A 24,239-nucleotide genomic window follows, 5' to 3' on the forward strand; every position below is an offset into this window, starting at 1 on the left:
TACAAAGTGCTAACAATATGCACACACGACTTTATTGCTTATAGTATACGTTCAGGTCGTGGATAATTTTGACACTTTGTCCGCAACTATATATTTAACCCCTCGAATACCTCGTCCAGTATCCGATATCCGTCACGGACAAACGGACTTTAATTAACAAATCAAAGGTTAATTAATTCAGTAGCAAAATTTTAACATCGGCGTTCTAGGGGTTAATTCTTTGACTCTACAAGTTTAGTTAGACTTAAGAATAGGCTCCAATAACAAGGACTCTCAGTGCTTCCTTAGACGAAAAAAAACAAAGGTATAAAGTTAGGTTCAGTATTTTTTATTAAAAATAAAAAATGTCCCCATTCATTAAAACATATTTCTTATTAATACTATGTCAACAGCAGACGTGGATTTTACACTGTCAGTAATATATTAGTTTTATTACTCAGCAAAACAAACATCTAGATAAATTGTGTTCATATGTAACATTCACAACAAAAACCCCTAGATTTTATACATTGACAAACAATCTCTTTTATAAAATTGGCAGCGTTTAGACTTAATCTATCTTTTCCACGTCCGTTTAAGAGGAAGCTTTAGCTTCAGGTGCTTCGGTCGCCTCAACTTTCGCTTCGCCCTCCTTTGCTTCGCTCTTCGCTTCGGTAGCTTGGGTTGCTTCTGTCTCTTCCACGGTAGCTTCGGAGACGGCAGCAGGTTCAGGGTCGCCATTGCCGTTACGCTTGTATCTGTAGTAACGAGTGGAGGCAGCGACGGATCGGCTTTCGTAGCAGTTTACCAGGGCATCGCCATTGCGACCTGAGCAAAGAAAGAATCAAATTTAGTACTAAGTCAAACAGTGTCAGGTACCTATCACACGACCAGAAATTGCCAGTTAACTAAGAAGAGGTTGGTAGGATATCCTCTTGGTACTTCTCACGACTTGACTCGAGGTACTGGGTGTTGCCAAGATAAGATTCCACGTACTGGGGCTCATCAAGTGGTTGGGACACTGGGAGTTCAGCTACAGCACTACAACAGCAATAGGATACCTTGAGGAGAAGTGCAGACAGTAAGATGTCTCCTGCCCATGCACACAGCTCCGGAACCACACTGAGTGTTGCCGAGACAAGGGTCCACGTACTGGACCTCTCCAGGTGGTAGGGCACTGAGAGTTCTGCTACAGTACAGCTATACTAAGAGTTAGGATACCTTGAGGACAAGTGCAGACGGCAACATGTCTCCTGCCCATGCGCACAGCTCCGGAACCGCACTGGGTGTTGCCAAGACAAGAGTCCACACACTGGAACCTTTCCAGATGGTGGGGCACGTGGGAGTCCTGCTACAGTACAGCTATAGTAAGAGTTATGATACCTTGAGGACAAGTGCAGACGGCAAGATGTCTCCTGCCCATGCACACAGCTCCGGAACCGCACTGGGTGTTGCCGAGGCAAGGGTCCACGCACTGGAAACCGACGCAGGCCAGATGGTCGGGGCATTGGGAGTCCAGCTCACATTCACCCTAGAAAAGAACACATTACATAAATTACATTACATCTGGAAACAATACCATTATGAATTTGGGTACCTCTTGCTATATACAGCACTAGCTTTTGACCGCGGCTTCGCTCGCGTTAAATTCTAAAATTGCGGAATACTCCATACAAACTTCCACCCCCCATTTTAGGGAAGTGGGGAATTAGAAAGAGACAAAAAGTTGCCTATGTCACTCTCCATCCCTTCAACTAACTCTACTTAAAAAATCACAACAATTCGTCGCTCCGTTCTGCCGTGAAAGACGGGTGACAGACTCACACACACACCACACACACACTTTCCCATTTATAATATTAGTAAGTATGGATAAAATTAAATAATTACTCTACCTACACACAGCAATTAACAAGGAAATATATACATGGTTAACAACATGCTGATGTCATGTAAATCGCATGCACAAGGTTTCTTGGACAATACGAGTCTATTCAAATGTCTGACCGACATATCAATGGGACGAAACCTTGCTGGATACAAATCTGTCAATTGTGACAAGAACAAAGAACCGTAATTACTACTTTTACTTGTTTTTTGTTAAAATTGGACGCATGCATTTTAGTAAAAGGATTTAAGAACTGTGCACGTATATCGTATTGGGCGTGCGGCGTGCATGTCAAACAATTGAAGCTCATACAAGTGTCCTGAGTCGACACTGCATAGAATGTACGCACGCTTGCCCGCCCCGCTGTATGCCCTGTCGAACGCTCCGCTCCGGGCGATCACAAACGCCTTACACTTAATAGTAATCAGTCACGTAGGTAACCAGCGAATTTAATCAACCTCTACCAAATTCCGGACTTCTTATAGGAGATATACTTTACGCTGTCCAAAAAATTTTATATAAGTTCTATAGGTAAGTTCTAGAATCAGGAAACTTACTCGTTCGCAGTTGACGAGGGCGTTCCCGATGTATCCAGACTATCCAGAGGGACAGGTGTACCGTACCACATTTACCAGAGGGACAGTGTACCAGAGCAATGGTTGCGTGCAATACGCCATATTAATCGGCCCCTTTGCGCCATATTAAGCGTTTGTGCATTCGGCTACGCACGCTGGAATCAAGAAACTTACTCGTTCGCAGTTGACGAGAGCGTTTCCAATGTATCCAGAGGGGCAGGTGCAGACGGGACGCTCAGCTCCGGTTCTGTCGTGGCCGGGGGTGCACTTTGCGTTGGTACCGCAGGGGTTGGGCTCGCAAAGGTCACCTGTTAACAAAATTATATAAGTTATTTAGGCCTTTGCCCAGCAGTGGGACACCATTATAGGCTAGATTAAAAAAAAGAGTTGAACTTTCTTAAACCGCTTATGCATACTTGGTTGGAGCACTATAGGTAACGCAAGAATATTTCATATGCTTCCAAAATTTTTTGACAATTGATGCAGGAATTCATGTTCCTGGACTAGCAAACAGCTGCAGGTTTTAACGCTCGATATTACGTTAACTTACGGGCTACGAACGGCCTGCAGGAAGTGAAATGACCTCACGACAAACTGAGTAGTGCTTCCTACACACAGGGGTGCAGCGGCTGAAGTTGTAGCAAACGTCCTTGAACTTAATCACACTTAATACTACTGGCGTTGATTCGAGCTTTGCAATCGACGTTAAGGCGTACAGGCGACGTACATAGGTATAGCACGTACAGATTTATACAAGCCTATAAAATTATGGATAGTCTTTACTTACGAGCTTCGAAAGGCCTGCAGTAAGTGAAGGGGTCTCCAGTCATGTTCCTCGGGCAGGAACACACAGGGGTCAGGCCACGGAGGTTGCAGTCAGCGTTGACTCCACAGACGTTGGTGCAGGGGTTGATGCAGGCGTTGTAGACGCAGGCGGGCTTGTAGCTGGGGCACTCGCCGTCGGATGTGCACTCGGGGGAACAGATGCGGTAGGGGTCGCCGTGGTAGCCCTGGATTAAAGAAATGCCCATTGTAAATTAGATAATTTCAGTGAGAACAGCTAAAGTAACTTTCTCTTAACCCCCAGTATGCTAATTCTCGTTGTCTACTCAAAACGGTTGCGTTGTTATAAGAAATTCGGAATAGTCTTAAATGAAGAAGATCCAAAGTAGAGCTTAAGGATAAAAATTTTAAGCTTACGCAAATATCATCTGAAAAATATAACCGATTAGACCAAAGACCAATCAGCACACCAGGGGCCCATTTCTCGAAGCTACAAGAAACAATTTACAAGTGGTAGTCACTGTCTAATATGACAAGTTGAAAAGAGACTTCCGCTTGTAACTTTGTAACTTCCAGCTTTGGGAAATGGGCCACTGCACTCGTTATGTCATTTATGACGGTGGGTATTAAAGAGTGTAAAAAAACGATTATGCTGATATGTTTTAACTTACTCTGGGGCACTTGCAAACAGCGCGATGTGCAGCAACAGTCTCGCAGTCAGCGTTGACTCCGCAGTCGCTGCAAGGGCTGACGCACTTGAAGTCGCGGCAAGTCTGCTGCGAGCCGCACTCGTGATCGGATTCACACTCATGACGGCAGCCGGACAGTGGGCTACCCTGGAGGACATAAGTTGTATTAGTTATTATCAAAAAATAGGTTCAATGACGTTAAATTGGTTCTGGAACTTCAGACATGGTGAAAAATCGCGTAATCCTATAAATTAAATTACGTCCGTGATCCAGTTACTCTTTTGGAACTGTTCCCAAAGCGAGGGTAAAGTTTCGGACTGTTCTTCGTTTTGTTTTATTTAAGTGTGAAGTAGAAGTGTAAAGAATTTACACTTCTCTCGACAAATATCATAAGTAGTGTTAAATTAAAACTTTAGTACTTAAATTCAAATTAATATTTACCCTGTATCCAGGAAGACAGGTACAGATGGCTTGGTTGTTGGCGACGTGGCATTTCGTGTTTGATCCACATGGAGACGGATGGCAAGCTTCCTCTGCAAATGAAATTTATCAATTTAATTACATATCTCTCTCTTTAATGGCGTCAACAAAGACGCGACTTATTTGGAGGCAATAAAATACCTATTTTAGTCGCACCTGATGGAAAGTGACGACAACGTCGAAGTTGTACCTAACTGGTTCAGTAATAAAATATTGGGGGACACCTTACACAGATCAACTTAGCCCCAAACTAAGCAAAGCTTGTACTATGGGGTGCTAAGCGACGATATACATACTTAAATAGATAAATACATACTTATATACATAGAAAACATCCATGACTCAGGAACAAATATCTGTGCTCATCACACAAATAAATGCCCTTACCGGGATTCGAACCCAGGACCGCGGCTCAGCAGGCAGGGTCACTACCGACTGAGCCAGACCGGTCGTCTATTCACTCTAGATTTAAAGATACCTAGATTGTAATCAACCGGGAATACAGAACCAGCATGTTCCACTCCTTAGCAGTTCGCATTTACTGGGACCATTTAATATAAAGGCAAAAAGGAATGTCTAATGATTGTCCACATGTCATTATAATTACCTGGGTCGGCAACTCTGCAGGAAGAGAAGGGATTGCCGGTGTATCCAGCAGGGCAAGTACAGACCGGAACATGGTTGCGGACCTGAAGCAAATAATCATGTTTAGACTCGTACAAAAATATTTCAAATTATATTTTGTGGCAAAGACTGATGGAAAGAGCTATTCTATGCCTATCAGCAGCGGCTGGTCCATACAAGCCGATTCCCACCGGCTTGTCTAAAATTGATTACTAAGTAAAGTACCTAATGTTAAGGTAGGTTTCTTTTTGCTCAGTGTTGCCTGGCAGAAATTTTCACCAGCCACCACTGATGCCTATTAGGTACTTACATCACAGTTGGCATTGATGCCACAGGTGCCCTCGCAAGGATTAACGCAGTGCTGGTTAACGCAAGTCTGATGGCTTCGGCATTCGCTGTTATCTAGAATATAAGAAAATCAAGTTCAATATCGTAATGCTACATTGTCAACTGTGTTTTAATGATAAATTTTTATTTAAAGCACACTGGGCGCAATATATACATGACTTCTGGACTCCGCAAGTCATCTAGCGGGCAACTCGAGTTGTGGAGCTACCATAAGGTCCACAAGTCACTTCTAACAGTTCTAACATTCTCCTACACTGCGAAAACAGATCTCCAGAATGTCTTCGCAAGCCAATACACACTGGCCAAAGTGAAGTGAGATACCATACGTAGGTACAAACCTCAATATACAGCTAGGTGTCAAAAATGGAACGTCCATGGTTGCTGTACATAAATAACGTATGTACCTACAGGACTCACCAATCACATACTCAATCCTGACACACTGCGACAGCGGGTCTCCAGAATGTCCCGGCAGACAGGCGCAGACTGGTCTTACACTGCCCTCAGTGCAGTGAGCTCCCACACCACAAGTATGCGCCCTACAAGCCACCTGGGTATCGAAGTTGGACAAGACTTACCAACGCACTCAATCCTGATACACTGCGACAGCGGGTCTCCAGAATGCCCTGGCAGACAGGCGCAGACTGGCCTCACACTGCCCTGAGTGCAGTGAGCTCCCACACCACAGGTATGGGCCCCACAAGCCACCTGGTTATCGGAAATGGAGCGTCCATGTTCGTACAGGGAACCTAGGTTACGGCCGTAGTAGCCGCGAGGGTAGTAGTTGTAGTAGCGTTGAGCTGTGGGCAAAAGGGGAATGATTATACAGGGTGTCACAGAAAGATACCAGGTATACGAGTAGGTGGTTAATGCAGAGGTAGACGGGTCTCTATAATACAAAGCAGATTTTTGATATTTTAAAATGAAATTATGGTTTTGATTCTTCGAGAAATGTACCTAAAATTTACTGACTTTAAATTTAGAATTTGTGTGACCTGTTATTTCCCGCATAGGTATAACCGATCTTATAGAAAAATCAATAGATATATATGCTTAACAAACATAGCAAAGAGAACAAATCTCCTAACAAATAAATGTCACTGTTCTGAACGTAAATGCATGCTGTTCTTATAAAAATACCGAAGTCACTTTTGTGCCGTTCAGATTTGAGGAGTTCTGTTCTGATCATCATCAGCAATTCCACTGCACCAAATGTCACTGTTCTAGACGTAAACGCATGCTTTTCGTATAAAAACACAAAAATCACTATATGTATGCCTTTAAGATTTGAGGAGTTCCCTCGATTTCTCCAGAATCTCATCATCTGAACTGGGTTCTGATAGAAATGGGACCAATCTGTATGTATATACATTCAATAAAAAAAAAAACATTTTCAAAATCGGTCCAGTAACGACGGAGATATCGTGGAACAAACATTAAAAAAAAACATACAGACGAATTGAGAACCCCCTTCCTTGAGATTTGGGCGGCGGTTAAAAATAAAACAATAGCACAGCGTGGGCGTCAAATTTACATGCCCAACATCCTAAAACCGTATCTGGCGATGTCGGCCTAATCAACCATAAAAAAACAAAAATAGAGCAGTTTTATTTCGCATCGATTATTGATTAGAACGAGAACAAAACGGACCTTGGGACAACCATTTAGTTATGTAAAACACGTAAACATCAACCTACAGACCCTTTGTCCTTGTACAAACAAGGTAATAAATATGGATACGGACATAGTGCCAAAATATGTAGACATAGACATCATCATCATCATCGGCCTTAACGTCTATTGCAGACCAAGCGCGGATCCAGCTTCGTGCCCAGGGGGGGGGGGGGGGGTGTCACGTGGTAAAAAGGCCTAAGCCTCAGGGGGGGGGTCACGTGGTCTATTTGTATGGACCCCCTAGGCTCCAGGGGGGGGATCCGCGCATGTATTTTCCACACGTTAGTGTACCTATCTATGCGTATTTTTGGCACTTAGACCATGTCCAATGTCCATGTTTAATAGGTACCTTAACTGTAGGTTTTATTATATAGATGTAATAATGTACAATTGTACGTGAACAAGACTGCAATAAAAGTTTGTACACGACACGTTGTAATTAAGTAGGTAATGCTCATTTACAAATGGATGTGCAAATAAAATCAATCTTGCTTATAAGTATAATTATTTTTTTGCAAATTTATCTTGCTGAGGTATTATATTTTTTCCAATTGTGTTTAAGTAAAAGTGGCGTACTAGAAGAGACGTCTATGCTCAGCAGTAGGCCAATACAAGACTGATATAATATATCATATTATGATGATTATGAACGGTTATTTTGTTAGTTTTATTTGTCAACTTATTTTTAGAATGTCCTAAATCATACATTTCTGTTCAAAAGTCCTTTAACCTTCAAAATATAACAGTTAAGTACTGATAAATTACCCACATTAGTACCGCATTTGACTTGTACTGCTACCGGGCACAGTAAACATAAATGTGCCATTTTCAACCAAAACGGTAGGTACTTACTATCAATAAGGCGCTATGTCCATATTAGCTTGTTAATATAAAATCGATCTTATAGACTACCGATAATGTTGAACCTTTTCATAGAATACGGCACATTTTGTTACAATAGTTACATGACTAATATGACAATAACTCATGTAGGTGGATTCCGCGTGGTCAACAACTAAAGTAACCTTCAGTAAAGCACCTGTATTTATTATTGTATATATATTAATGTCTATACTTGTTTATTTGGCTTCGAATATGTAAAAACAAGATCCGACAAAAATGCATTCGATGACTCAATAAATTGAATGACCAAATATTGGAGTTTATCAAAACAACGGGTTTTTGTGCAATAATTAACGATGCATTGTCCAAAAAGGTTTTGCATCGAAGTATATGTATAGCTACTTAAAATTCTTTAACCAAAAACAAAATGTAGTTTCAGTTGATACAATCAAAAATATCAAAATTACCTTACCTAATGGCCCTAATGCCCAATATTTAATTTGATATTAGGTATGTATTTTGGATATTTATGGTGATACACAGGGTACAGTAACCTTTACTGGATCAGTAAAGGCAGATCCCGTGGTGCTACTCTTATTAATGGAGATTGACGCTTTTACATTTTTGTAAAAAACATGCAGGGTGGGAGAAAAATGTCATTTAGACAAACATTTTTTTGATGCCAAATGAATCCATTCCTGTCGAGGATCAAAAGTCCAGTGACCAAAAAGTTTTAATATACTTTACGGAAATTCTCATCTAAAACTAAAACGGAGAAGTGACTCTTTATCTGACTACCTACAACATTTATGTGTGTTCTACGCAGTCTTAACATATATATCTACTGGTTAGTCTTAAAGTTCTAATGCTATTTAAGGTTCGTAAGGTACGAGTAGAGGTACACTGATTCCGCCATCTTGCGTGGGTTGAAATGAACCTATTATCGTCAAATGAAAATGTAAATGTTTTTGCGTATCTAATCTAATTCATCGTCTGCCTACTGACAACATGTCACGCCGTATATGGGGCTTGCCAGTTCTTTGTTGTCAAGTATATTTCTATTGTTAAGGTTAATAGTATGTGATGTAATTTAGCGAAAAGAGTCCTTCAAGGCTCAGTTTCAAAAGTTTTTTTTTAGCTTTTGTTAGACTAGCCAATGTCAAGTGCGTTCCTTGTTCACTATAAAAATTGCTGGTATGTGAGGTCAAGAGAAACATTATTTGCTCAGGCGCAGGTTCTTAACCTTTCAACCTTTCATAAATATTAATAGTGGCTAATGATTGTGATAGAATTATTAAATTTTAATTTTAGTTACACTTTTGATCAGGAAATCAAAACATCATTGACTATTGTTTAATCATTACTGAATAATTGACTATCTGAATTTGCTCTGCTAATATTACACGTAACGCCAGCATCACTAGGTACTAGCGGATGAAACAACGAAAAAATATTGGCAATCCGAGGATTTTTTGCCAAACAGAAACAGCTAAGTAGTTTCCTGTAACTGCGATTATCATTGCTAAGGGTTAAAGTATAATAATATTGAGTAAAATAAATATAAGTATAATAAATTGATAGTACTTATTGAGTATTGAGTAAGTAACTAAGTATAATTAGAGATACTATTGATGCATTATTCCGTTTTGTTGCTGACTACCTATCAACAACTGTCACATCAGATTAATAAAGTGACTCATGGTTTGTTCTCGTAAATAAGCAAGAAATACACAGTTACCTTCTACCCCAACTTGCAGGCACGCAAAGAGCACCAGAGGTGCTATGACTAGTAAGGAACCGGCCATCTGAAATGAATAAAATATTTTTTTATTGTAAATGTTGCGTAAAACTATTTAACCTTTCACACACCACTCAGTGTATAGTATGAATTTTCTGAGATGATTTTTTGGCTTTTGCCGTAATCTGTTAAACAAAACCCTTTTTTTCTATTATTCACGGCGGCTAGCTCCCGTTTAAACGGCACGCGCTAAAGTCTCAGTGTAGTTAAAAAGCAACTATCAAGATAGTAATAAGGTTCAAATCCATAAAAAACCCTTTCGGAGATAACACGGCGTTTTGTCATCTTCGAAAAAAGTTACCTGCATACTGCGAACTGTTTCATAAATTTGAACCTTATTGCTATCATGATAGTTGCTTTTTAACTACACTGAGATTTTAGCGCGTGCCGTTTAAACGGGAGCTAGCCACCGTGAATAATAGAAACAAAGGCTTTTGTTTAACAGATTACGGCAAGAGCCAAAAAATCATCTCTGAAAATTCATACTATACCTTGTCCACTTTTCGAAAGCATCAAGACGATACAAACTAACGTATCTTGAATGTGGTACATATACAGTGTGTTACCACCATCACCACCCTGCGGGCATTTATTTAAACCGATATTAATACATAATATCATCCATTAGCAATCGTTTGCGTACCTATATCAGCAAATCATAGGTATGCTGCAGATCATAATCACAGCTGTGCTGTACATTTCTGGCACAAAAATTTTGTTAGAAAGTTTACGAGTAGGTATAATAGTTAATAATAATAAATACACACAATATGTCACAATTTCGTTTTCTGTCAACCCCTTATTTGCCAAGAGTGGCACTGAAACTTGAGTAGTTTCATGTGCTCTGCCTACCCCTTCATGGGATACAGGCGTGATTGTATGTATGTATGTAATAATAAATATTGGGGACACCTTACACAGATCAACTTAGCCCCAAACAAGCGCGGATCCAGCTTCGTGCCCAGGGGGGGGTCTCGTGGTAAAGGCCCAGGCCCCAGAGGGGGGTCACGTGGTCTATTTGTATGGCCAACCTAGGCTCCAGGGGGGGGGGTCATGACCCCCATGACCCCCCCCCCTGGATCCGCGCATGACCCCAAACTAAGCATTGCTTGTACTTAGCATTGCTAGTTTCATGTTTTATAGTCAGTATTTTGTTCGTGTTGGTGTGGTGAAAAATTTTGTGTTTCACTCGGAGGCAAAGTTTGTTTAACCTTCGTGCCTTGAAACCCTCGCAACGCTCAAGATTCCACTTTTTGAACCACTCGCTACGCTCGCGGTTCAATATTGGAATCTTTCGCTTGCTCGGGTATATAGGCACGTGCGGTTAAACTACAACTTTGCCCCCTTGTAAAACAAATAACTATTTTTTATTAAAGCCATGGTTAAGTAAGTTACTAATTATGTTAGATTATGTCCTTTAAAAAAAGTCCACTAGCTGGTAACATACTGTATGCTTAGATAATATTAATATTATACTTTATGCATTTTTATTGTCACAGGTGAACATGAATCATTAATTTCCTTTTGTAAGGTATATAATGGGTGAATTGTGTTTTTCAGGGAAACTAGTTACCTAAGTATATTACGAGTAAGTTATTGTTATTGCATACGAGTATTTATAGCTGGGGCCCATTTCTCAAAACTGAAAGATACAAGTTACAAGCGGAAGTCTCTTTCCAACTTGTCATATTAGTGATATTAGACATAGACTTGTAAATTGTAACGTGTAGTTTCGAGAAATTGGCGGCGACGGTGTCCATGTCTCATAAGTTTCATAACTCATTCTTATTGCAATTATTTAGCATGGTCCCTAATACGAGTAGTTACTCGCTACGAGTACATGTTGAAAATTAAAAAAATATATAGGGTCAAAATATATTCCATTATTTAACTATTAAGCCCATGGAGGGATAAATTAAAGGACTTCTAAGGGACCAGTATTCCAGGCTAAAATTAATATAGTGCACAGTAGTACTGATTTAAAATTAATTAAATAAACATTTAGGTTAGATAAATAGTAGCTACAATTTGTTGACTTAATATTACAGCTTTAGAGACAATTTAGAGATATTAACTAACATAAGAATAAAAGAGTGTTCATGACATAATATGATCATCGTCCGATTATATCTTTCATTCATAATAACTTGTCTACACATCACCACCATGTTAAAAGTCGCACACATGAATGGTAACGTAACCACAATGCAAGTGACGTCAGCTGTATTAAATCAATGAATACATGAATGAGTACAGCTCCTTTTAAAGCCTATGTATTCACGAAGCAAGAACATTTAACTGTAACAAATTGTTCCAATATAACTTCATAATAATAATCGCTATATATTCACGTGAATACATTTGAATATGTCTCACGAAAGTTTAAGTAATATCTATAAGAATAAGCGATTACCGTCACTAGAAAAAAGCGAAGGCATGTATGTTTATCGTCCTTTTTAAATTTTCGAGCCCTTTTCTAGTGACAAACTTGTTTTTGACCTAGAAGCCCTAGGAGGCCTACCGCGGACGCCAAATTTAACAAATGAAGGGCGTCTTTAATTAAGGCCTTGCCACCGAAAGATGACCATGAAATTGTAAACTTCGGTAATCGCGGTAAGCCCGCAGAGGTCAGCAAATACTGGTTAATGTGTAAAAACGGTTAGTTTTGGATTATGAAAATGGTAACCTTGCGTAGAACTGACTCACGCTTAATTTTCTGACTTAAATGTTAAACGTTTAAGGTAAAGAGCGTCTCGAGTAAAAGTCTCGACCGCCCAAGTATACGACCCGCTAACAGTGTCCGTGTCCGCTCGGGAAAAAATCTTAAATAATCAATTTTGGTTGCAAACAATGGTCTCTTACAGCATAAAGTGGTGTGGCAAGTCTTCTAACACTTCTACATGTAAAAAAGATGGAACAACATTCCACAGTTAAGTCAAATTAATTATTTTGTTGAATATTGTTTATTGTCCGCGGAGTTCATTTATACTGGTCAATATGGTTGTGCTGAGCGGCGCCGAGGCGCGTCCATCCCTCTTTACCGAGTTAACAATGTGATATGCTATCCCTTTCACGTAAACGACTAGGCATGGGGCCATGTTAGTTTATGTCTGTTGCGGGAACTTCGTACTGCCGTTCGTACCATGTGCTACCATTTTATGAAATATAAAAGAAAGCAGATTTGTAATAGTGAATAATTATCTAGAATCTGTAGAGTCTGTAGTGGTATTTAGTTCATTGATTAGTTTAGAATATTTAGTTGGTTATTTAACTTAGTAAACGTAAGTAAAAATGCACAGTTTAGTTATTAGTTACTAGAATGATTTTTATTGAGATGCTATCACAATTATCATCCTCCTTGCGTTATCCCGGCATCGGCATTCGCCACGGCTCATGGGAGCCTGGGGTCCGCTTTGGAAACTACTACCAAGATTTGGCGTAGGCACTAGATTTATGAAAGCGACTGCCATCTGACCTTCCAACCCGAAGGGTAACTAGGCCTTATTATAATTTAATTATAATTTGTTGCAAAACAAATTCACCACAGTACTGGTACCGGTACCATTGTCTATAATAGACATGTCCCATTCCCATCCCTACTGCTAATCATAAAGGCGCGCCATTATTTGAAACGACCAATGGCAGCACCGTGCGCGCCCGCCTCACCCCGCAAGGATTGGTGATTTGCGTCTCGAACAATATCGCTTGCATTTGGCTTCTAGTGGGGTGTTCTGTGGTTTGGTTTAATGGTCTGCCTTGCGAGAAAGATGTCAGGTTTATTTTTAGGCTTTTTGCGAGTCGGGAAAAATGTAAGTCAGATAGCCAATTTACATCAGAAATTATTTATGCCCTTGACATTTCTTTATAAGAAGGAATATTGTATGTGACGTAGAAATCATGTGGAATTGGTGATCATTAAACTTTGATTAATCCTTCATAATATTGGTGCAAGAAAATAAAACAGATCATTGAGATAATGATCACTGTTTAATAATTATTTTCTATTATTAAACATTGAGATTGAGACCATTGAGACTAAGTTACACACTAAAATTATCAATGTTGGAACCTACATCTATTGCAGGTGTATGGTTATTACCAGTTGGTCTACTTTATTTTTGAATGAAAAGTAAATTGAACGTTTACATTTATTTTTTTATTTTATTTTATACTTGAGGCAATTGTAAACATTATAATAAAAGTATAGTTATATCGATAATTTATACACATATAACTTGGTGGACAAAATAAGTTTATGTTATGATTTTATTCTGTTTATTTCTGCCTAATTCCTGCTACGTCTTGTTTTTGTTTAGGTACCGGAGGTTAAGTGCCTAATCTATACATTTCTAACTAAAATTTGCATAATCCTAAAGAACGCAGTGCTTGACATTTAAGTCCTAAGTCCTTATAAACAAACATGTAAACTATTAAAGATTATGAAATTGTTTCGAAACTAGTTATGTGTTTTGTAGCTTGTTACTACAAACCGATGTAGAGACACCGTAATAGCGAGATACTATATCCATGCTACGTCAAAATATCGAATACTTATAGAATATTCAAAAATAGTTATTCAGAGACAGTAATTAAATAGTGTTTTAATTTAATACTATATGAATAAGATAAAAAAAAATATGTAAATACAAATACATAATGTTTCTGAACACGTTGTCTACGTGTGTACTAAGTACTAAGTAACTGTAACTCGTGTGTAGGTACCTAAACAACTTTTTTTTTGTTCGGAATCTGTTTCGACCTTCTTTTGTTTGGAAGTTGATTTATGGCGTAGACATCTTATAGGCTTATTTTGTTATCATATTTGAATTTACAAACTGATTGATTCCTCACTGCACTCAATATTTTTAAATCATAAAATTGAAAACTTTTCCTTCACACGCAGATCAATTCAAAATCCCGCCACCTACCGACCTACCTTATCACTTCACAATCACAATCACAAATAATTCGATAATTTTCGATCGATGTTTCACACACGACACCGCGCGACGGATGACGCGGTGGAAACGAACCTAGAGGGCTGGCGCTTGCTTATAATACTGTCCTGCGCCTACGCGAGACTGCTGATTTTCGCATATCCTGCTAGGCTGTGCCTTCGCAGCTTCGCCTTGAGTCGAAATCGTTAGGGAAACCCGGCGACTTTTCTGTGAAAAATACGAAAATAAACAAAGTACAGGTTTCTCAAGCAAAAAAGTACAGGTTTATAAAATTTAATGTGCCAACGCGGGAACATGCTGATTTTCGCATATTTACCATTACTGCTGGCTTTGCCTTGGAAAACGTTAGTGAACACCGGAAATTTTTACATTGTTCCCATGACAAACATGATCATTGACCGTCTTATTGTAATTTTTCAGAATCGGCCTTTTTGCTAAATTAAAACTTTTCGAAGTCTGTAATAATTAGCGAAATGCTATTATCGATAATGACGTAATGAGTGATACAAATTGGAAATCGGCTGATATTTGACAAGTTGTGCTGAATTTTATTACTGGAATTTAAAAATTACCTATATTTACTACTAAATCTGATTAAATATCTTATCTACAGCACTACAGCTAATATTCGAAGTTTGAATCGGGAAATAAATACCAAGGATTATTTATATAGGATTTACAATCTTCATACTAAGAATCGTACCTCAATTTTTTAGCGCCACCTATTAAATACTATCATAACTACACTGATGATGCCTACAAGTTTTTTTTTATTTGTATTGACGTAATATCATAATATTAAAATAAAGAAGCATGCTATTTGTTCTTATAAAAAATAAAAACACGCAAAAATATTTGGAGGTACGTGATTTTTGCCACTTCCGGGCTGCGAAACAGCGCCATCTAGTTTTAAACCTAAAAGCCCCATACATTTCAGGGTACGCTTTTTTATATGAGCTTGTCTGTCCCGTATTATATCGTCCTTGTAAATACTAAGTAAATACTATGAGTGGCGACAACTGAACTTTGTTCTTTACTATGTTCTTACTTTCCCGCCATATTTAGATCGTAATGCTTAACCGATACATTCTGTCTCATTTTTTCATAGCATAAAGAAAAAGGATGGCTATTAATTATGGTACGGTACGGAACTGTAAATACAATCAGTAGGTAATGCTTATTCTACATTTTGTTAACAAATGACGTCAGTTTTCTATTTAAACAGGAATTACCTAAAACAGATTTCTGAGTATTGTTTGTACAGTCAGCAGCAGAAGTTGCGTAGCGGGCAAGGTGTTCAAAATGAACTTGACACGATCTTATTTTTAAGACAATAAGAGCGTGTTAGGATCATTGTGAACACCTTGCCCGCTACGGAACTTCTGCTGCTGACTGTATGCAGATCTGTAACTTATGTTTGAGATGTTAAGGAGGATGATTAAGCTGGAAATTAAGAAGTACATTTTTGGACTTGCTAATAAGAATGCGTGGCACAGGTTTTTATCTAGAACTAGCTACTCTGAGAAATATAAGCTTAATAATACTTATCTGTATTGTTACAGCGTGTATTTAGCGCGTTTTCACATTATCCAATCCGATATCGGGTGTAGGAACGATGTCCGATATCCTTATCCATATACAGGGTGGGGCCTGTAACAAAAGCAAAAAATCAAACTGTAGGCTACACTCCTTAAACTGACCAACATTTGTTCAGTGACTTTTAAAAATTATGAAGTCTTTAAATTTTTAATTTTTCATAAGGTAACGGCGGCTATCAACGCGGGTATCGAAATCGACGTCCATTACCGCCGCATTTGCAAATACGCATTTTATAGGCAAACCGACCAATTTCTTAAAAAAAGTTACTCACACAAAGGAAGCCTGTTTAGTTGACTAACGCACATATAGGCGATAGAGAGTGTGAATGAAAGAAGACGCTCGCTATTTGACAGTTTTTGCCACGGGGCCGCGAGAAGAGGTTGTGTCATACTGACGTGTGACGCTAAACCTAAGTGAACTCCAATCTCATTTAGTAGTTTACGTAATAATTATGGCAAACAGGTGAAAGTTATGCATTTCAAATTATTATTTATAGTTTTCTACATGACTTCTGAGTACTTTTTACGTATTGTTTAGCCTGGAAATGTGTTTAAAGTGGAAATTAAAAGACAGCGGTGAAAGGCGCCATTTCGTGAGTAGATTCTATTACTGTGGTATACCACGGTAATAGTTAAAGTAGTGATATTAGTTATTTTTGCTTTATTTTAAGTATATGTGATCAGTTATATAATGTCTTACAGTTGTTTCATTCTTGATCTATTCACGCTATCAAAGAACTATTTACGCGGTATGAAAATTATTCAACAAAACCTTAATTTTTAGCAAAAACTTCATGACTGATTTCGTAGTTTCTATGAAAACCGTTAATTTGTCAATTTTTTAAACATTGACATAAAGTCTGATGCTTACTTACCAGTTATGTAAGCTTGGTTTTAATATAAGGTTGCAATATTTTATTTTGATTTGTAATGAAAATACATCTGTATGACTTTGTTTTTATGGGTCGGAATTAGATTTTATAATACTCCAATTTATGCCTATTACCGATGGTACGATCAGATAACCCTCGGTAATAGAATATATTAGAATCTATTACCGATCCATGCAATATTTGTTTGGGTCGGTAATGGGTTCCTATAGAAGTATCTATTACCGAGCGACATATTAGTCTTGTATCAAAATATGACATTTAGTGTACCGTAAGTACAGATTTCTTAGGTGAAACTGAGTCTTCTGTGGGTATTCATAAAGGAGGATAGTATAGGTATATGTATTTGTCATAATTTGTATATTCAACCGTCGGTATTAAGCTCCGAATTTTGAGATGGGTTTCTATTTACCGATGGCAGAAAAACACTGTCATTCATACCCTCGGTAATGAAATCTCAATTCGCGTTAATAGAACTGCAACCTGTTCATTACCACGGTAATAGAAAATTTAGGTATGTTGGCTTCAATAATAATTTTATGACATATAATAAACTAAAATGATCCTAAAACTCTTTAAAACTAATAGTTCAATAAATACTCTTCCATAAAAAAAATATTTGTGGTCGTTAATGAGCTTTGATACCCTTAATTTTTTGGTATCTTTTGAAATCTGCTTAAATACCACGTTAATAGGCGCCATTACCTTACAAAATAAATATTAGCTTCAATGTACGCCATTATTGTTGTCATTGACGTTGTCTGTCACACTTTAGACTTAACAGAATTCGCAATACATTACCTCTTAGAAAAAACTTTCAAGGGTGATAAAATTCAAAATACAAGTTATTTTTAAAAGTCGCTGAACAAATGTTGATCAGTATAAGGAGAATAGCCTACAGTTAAATTTTTTGCTTTTGTTACAGGCCCCACTCTGTATTAACCGCGCCTTTGACAATTGCATCCCTAAATACGCTCTTACCACAGTTACCACTATGCAAAACGTTTATTCAGTCAGGGGAACGCAAAATACAAAGTGTAGATTATAGTTTTATTAAATATTGTGTTGATTAGGAATTACATAGTTTACTTACCACGTAGATTTTTATTGCATAGGGACTCGATAAAAGTGTGTTATACATACATTCAAAACAAAACAATAATTTTGCATTCAAAACAGTAGTTCTGTCCTACCCCTACCCTAATTGTAATGGATTGGGCCATTTTTTCATAGATGCCCCCCCCCCCACTTTTTTTTGATTTGGAATTTTTTTTTTTTGGAAAATTTTATGTAGTTTCCACTCAGAACCGCGAGCTCTTTCAATCCTAATAGGAGAAAAAAAGTGTCCCGAGGTTTTTCCCATTCTGTTACCAGTTTTTTATACATTTTGTATGGCAGTACCTAATGGAATGGAAGGTTTGAAAAATGTATGGAAACCTTGGGTTTTTTTTTCCTATCAGGATCGAAAGACCTCGCGATTCTGAGTATATAAATCGCGTAAAAAATACCCAATTTAAAAAAAAAGTGGGATGGACAACTTTGAGAAAAAATGGCCCAATTACAAACAGTTAAATATTTTCCCATTGCTTGACAAAGTAGAGCCACATACACATTATTGTGGCCTATATCATTTACTTGTTACATACTTACCCACTTGTCCATGCATACATCCGCAAATCTGCATTCTGCTATTGAAGATTGAAGCGTAGGAAGTATAATCTGCTAAAACTGATTTATTTGGAATTTTGGATCCATCTCAATCGATCCAATCAGGACTTCATTAAAATAAAATACCTATAAATTGCGTTGATAAATTAACCCAAAAGGCTTTGTAAACAAATTCTAAAGATCACTCGACACTTGGATACAGTGATATTTTTGTTTCAATCGGTATATGGTTATGGTGTTCATTATGTCGATCAACCCACATCATTACGTCATATGTATGTTTGTTATTTCGCACAGTCTCGATCATGTGTCACTAATAGGTAGATAAACGGTTAGAATCAAACGAGGAGGTTCACTATTCTCTATGTGTAAGAATAGTGCTGCCCTCATTTTGTGGGCTTTCTTAATATGTTAAATATTGTATTGTCAAATTAGTTCCACCAGCCGCCGCTAGTATTAATGTTGATCAATGATCATGCCCATGGGATTACCTATTCATATTTATGACAATCAGCGCCGATAAGGTTTGGTATTTTGAGCAGATAACCCCCTGCTCCTGCAAGGATCCCGCTTATTTGCCCCTGCAAAACCCACTTGTTTGCACCTGAATTTGACGAAATTTATAAATAGTACCCAAAATTTAACCTTCTCCTTTTTTAAAACCAGTAAAAAATTTTAAGGAAAAATATTCAATAAAACGCTTTTAAAATGAGTCAACCCCATTTTTGGAGTTTACTTTAGTTCTAAAAAGGTTTTATTCTTGGAAATAAATAAGTTTAAGTGGTTTAATAGTTATTTGAATTCTTAAATATGCTAATTGTGAACAAGATTTGCTTAAGGAAAAGGTTGACTCACCAGACTCGTGTTTTAATCGATAATCCGATTATACTCACCTACATCTATAACAGTACATTACGGTACAAGTGCGAAAAAAAGGAAGGCCGAAACGAGTGGCGATAAATTAAAACACGACCGAAGGGAGTGTTTTAAATCGACACGAGTTACGAATCTCCTTTTCGCATGTGTCTCGTACGACGTTTTTCAGTACAGATAGCACTCCGAAGTTTCGACCTAGCATATAATGAACCACTTCTCGCACTAGTGCGTAAAAAAAACACCATCTGTACTGAAAAAAAATTAAGAAAAGAATAATAATACATATGTATGTATATACCTTAGCTATACTACTTAGCTTAGTCTTGCTTCTTCAGAAATTTGCAGGTACCGTTTTTGTGCTTTTTATGAAAGTCATATTTTAAGAGTATTTTTTCGTAACCAATAACTCAAGACACGCGCATAAAAATAAATATTTTCAATTTGACACTTTTCTTTGTATACCGGTTCAAGCCTCCCTCTTTGTTCTGTGTTTGAGCATTGACATCTTGGACGCTCCGAGCCTTCGACCCTAAGCGGAGCTCGGCCTTCAGATTAACACACTTTTATTGTTGTGTACCTATGCAAGCATTAACTTATTGGAACTTTTGGGCCTTGGGACCCTTTTGCTTTAAGACGCTACAGGAGCAAAAGTGCTAAAATGGAAAGGAGCCCCTTTCAATTTGGGAATTTTAGTTAAATATAAAAAAAATGGTCCATTCAGAGCAACTCAGTTAAAAGATATTGCGAAACAATCTTTAAAATTGAGGTTCCGCTCTCGACTGTTTCCTTCTTCAAAACTTAATCAATCGTAACAAAATTTGATAATCTGAATGACAATGAAATAATCTGTGTCGGACCGTTTAGTTTTTTTAGCTAATTGTTACCAATTATGAATACCACACCTTTTCTGCGCCATAATCAATAAGGCCGTTTTTGGAAATTTTTGATGGGCTCTAGCATCTTTAAAAATAAGAATATCAAAAAAATCAAAACGGTCCGACACAGATAAAAATAATAACAATCTGTGTTGAAAGAATCATTGCTCTATCTTCAAAAACCAGGGAGGAAATAGTCGAGAGCGTTTGTATAGAGAATTGACCCCTCCTGTATCGTCTTAACACACTTTTATTGTTGTGTACCTATTCGAGCATTAACTTATTGGAACCTTTGGGCCTTGGGACCTTTTGCTTTAAAACAACACAATTTAGGAAATGTGTATCAAATTGTAAACATACTTAATTATTGCTTTATTCTAAAATGTCATCCCACATTGAGTCCATAAAACATCATATTTCACAGTCAAGGCCGGCAAGAAACCTTTCAGTCGCATCATTTAATCTAGTAACCTTTCAGTCGCATCATTTAACCAGGAGCCAGTAAATAGATCAATTTTTGTTAAAATTTACATTTAATTTTTTTATTTTAAGGAGTGCAAGATCCTGAGGAAAAAAAGCCGATTTTCCATACAAAATACAAACGTAGTGCTGATATGGTGCTGATTTTCCTCCCTTCATGACATATGTAGGTAAGTATAGGAATGTATAAAGGTGGCTCGCCTAGGTTACCCGAAGCTCAGGCTGCGTTAGATGGCGTTAATCTGCAAATTACCGGTCTTATTTTTTTTGTGGACTCGTACCGTACAGGCATTTATATACTTTCAATTATGCTTCGCGAACATTTAATATTAAAATTGACGTATTACAACATACATTCAACTTCTCATTGTAACGTTAATCCCCTTAATGTAGATAAATTTACTATTTTACACTATTTTTAAGTACCACTCACACATACAAACAGTGTTTTTGTATTCCTTCTAGTCGATAATTTCACGCGGCGACAGCTTGTTTAAATAGCCTTGCGGTAAATACGTGTTATCGCATGATTTGCATGGAAGTACTGGGTTCGAATCCAGGACTTTTTCTCTTTTTTTTTTTAATACTACGTCGGTGGCAAACAAGCATACGGTCCGCCTGATGGAAAGCGGTCACCGTAACCTATGGACGCCTGCAACTCAAAGAGTGTCGCATGCGCGTTGCCGCCCCATTAGAAACTTGTACACTCCCCTTTGCTGTGTGTGCACAGCAAAAAGGAGTGTACAAGTTCAAAGGAGGGTTTGGGTTGCCGACGACTCAAAGGACAATAGACGGAACAAATTAGTTCCGTAAGTCCTCCCGTCGTCAGCACCCCGCACCCTAGTTGAGCTCTGGCAGCCTTACTCACCGGCAGGAACACAACACTATGAGACACTATTTTTTGTTTTATTATTATACATAAATGTATATGTACTCGTACAGTAGTTAGGTACTGAGCGTTTTCCACAAAAAAGATTAAAAACCTATTCTCTTACATGGTAATAATTTTTGGATTCGTCGAACTTAGAATTTCTAACATAATTATCCTAATCTGATATTTTAAAAAATTACAAAAAAGTATAGTTAAATTTTAGTTTCTAAAGAACGATTCGAATGATTTTTTTTCTAATTGTTTATTTTCGATGGAGCAAGGGTATTCAAATCGCTTTTGAAATCTTAAATTAGTAAATGAAAATGCAATAGTTAACTGAGTATCGTAGTGCTTTAAAAACTCAGGTGGACTTTTTTTATCTATAAAGGAGTAATTTCGAGAATATATTATATTTAGCGAGGGCGAGGGTATCAAAAGTTGTGTTTTATATCTCAACTTAATAAATAGAAAATCAAAGTGACAATAAAAAAATCAATATGTTCTCTAAGATAAAATTGATACCTTCGGCTCTCCATTCTTGCTCGGTCAATAAAAAATACGAAATTTATATCCAAAAAAAAATACAAAAAGTTTATAGAATCCCGGGATTCGAACGCAGTTTCACGGCGTGGCAGGCGACTGTTCACCAACGACACCATTACATAACACGCTGTTATCGACGAAATTAGGCTATACGTATATAATTATTTAAATATAAATAATAATGTCAAATCCATACTAAAATTACAAATAAGAAAGGGTGTGTGTCTGTTTGTTTGTCCGTCTTTCACGGCAAAACCGGAGCGACGAATTGACGTGATTATTTAAGGGGATTTAGTTGAAGGGATGGAGAGTGACATAGGCTACCTTTTGTCTCTTTCTTACGCGAGCGAAGCCGCGGTCAAAACCTAGTTTATTATAAATGGGAAAAGCTGGTTACTCTATAATCTGAAGTGGAAGAATTCGTTGTTTCACCAAAGATAATGTGTGTTTGTTTGTTTGTTTGTCCGTCTTTCACGGCCAAACGGAGCGACGGATTGACATGTTTTTTAAATGGAGATAGTTGAAGGGATGGAGAGTGACATATGCTACTTTTGTCTCTTTCTAACGCAAGCGAAGCCGCGGGCAAAAGCCAGTACAGCACGGGTAGCATGGTCGCGCGATAGACGATAAAATATCAGGCCGTCCCTGTCGCACTATTAGTAAGTGCGATTATAGGGACGGCCAGATGTTTTATCATTTATCGCGCGACCATAATTGCCTGCCTGGACCAGATTATATTGATGATAATTATTATTTGTATCCATTTAGTTAATATTGTCTTCAGTTACCGCGATAGTTACTCATGAAATAAAAACTATGAAAACGGATTAAATCGTGTATAATGAATTTACAATTCATCCCGACGTTTCGAACACTACAGCGTTCGTGGTCTCTGAGCTCATAGATCAAGAGCCCAGGCCCGCCAGACCTTCCTCAAATTCTCAAGGATGAAACTTTGGGACAATGTAGAGTTCACATCGGCGTTTAATGTGTGCATATTTTCTAGTTCGGCCCATCGGCCAATTTTTTGCTATCAAGTGATGAAGGTGAAAAAAAAAAGTGCTTACTTTCCTTAAATTCTCAAGGCTGATTTTTATATATGTGTTAGAGCACGTTGTTAGAAATTGGTTATCATCAATGCCAGACCGTTTCCGCCGGCCATAACTTTTGCCAGACGCGACAAAGTTGGCAAAAAACGACTCTAACTTACCTCATTTTCTCAAGCCTGATTTTGATATATGATACGCAGGGACCTATAACTAGACCGTTTGTAAGCAGCCAGACCAATCGGATGGACCCAACCATCCGCCAGACCGACTTAAAGTTTCGATATGAGCATTAGTAGAATTGAAATATTCCGGGTCTATAAAAGCTAAAAACTTGAATTTTCTACATTAAGCTACGTGTATATTGTATACTTGACGTAATAAGCGACTTTCAAAAATTTTACTTCTAAGGAAATAAAAAAATGAAAGTTTATATGTGGTGCAAGATTAATTTTAAGCTATGAATTTTATTTACACTGCGTAAGTACATATGTATTTTATTATAAATATAACTTTTACCAGACGCGACAAAGTTGGCAAAAAACGACTCTAACTTACCTCATTTTCTCAAGCCTGATTTTGATATATGATACGCAGGGACCTGTAACTAGACCGTTTGTAAGCAGCCAGACCAATCGGATGGACCCAACCATCCGCCAGACCGACTTAAAGTTTCGATATGTGCATTAGTAGAATTGAAATATTCCGGGTCTATAAAAGCTAAAAACTTGAATTTTCTACATTAAGCTACGT

General features: G+C 37.8%; 1 protein-coding gene across 1 annotated transcript; it reads right to left on the reverse strand.

The window, feature by feature from the left end:
• Positions 1–307: 307 nt before the first annotated feature.
• On the reverse strand, positions 308–14,767 carry LOC125236653 (neurogenic locus notch homolog protein 1-like). Its single transcript, XM_048143539.1, has 11 exons — positions 14,618–14,767; positions 9,622–9,688; positions 5,945–6,166; positions 5,329–5,420; positions 5,002–5,083; positions 4,356–4,447; positions 3,897–4,061; positions 3,230–3,452; positions 2,617–2,750; positions 1,363–1,510; positions 308–807 (listed from the first exon to the last, which is right to left on the reverse strand). Exons 2-11 carry the CDS (start codon positions 9,686–9,688, stop codon positions 575–577), a joined length of 1,458 nt encoding a protein of 485 aa, XP_047999496.1. The 5' UTR covers positions 14,618–14,767; the 3' UTR covers positions 308–574.
• Positions 14,768–24,239: the final 9,472 nt, after the last annotated feature.

Source organism: Leguminivora glycinivorella, chromosome 19 (genome assembly GCF_023078275.1).
Source record: "Leguminivora glycinivorella isolate SPB_JAAS2020 chromosome 19, LegGlyc_1.1, whole genome shotgun sequence".
NCBI lineage: Eukaryota > Metazoa > Arthropoda > Insecta > Lepidoptera > Tortricidae > Leguminivora > Leguminivora glycinivorella.

Excerpts from the sequence above, each read along its gene's own strand:
- LOC125236653 (XM_048143539.1), bottom strand. The coding sequence starts at position 9,688 with ATGGCCGGTTCCTTACTAGTCATAGCACCTCTGGTGCTCTTTGCGTGC. Across the intron at positions 3,453-3,896 it reads CTGTTTGCAAGTGCCCCAGA|GGCTACCACGGCGACCCCTA; the intron begins GTAAGTTAAAAC and ends TCTTTAATCCAG. Across the intron at positions 808-1,362 it reads CGTCTGCACTTGTCCTCAAG|GTCGCAATGGCGATGCCCTG; the intron begins GTATCATAACTC and ends TTCTTTGCTCAG.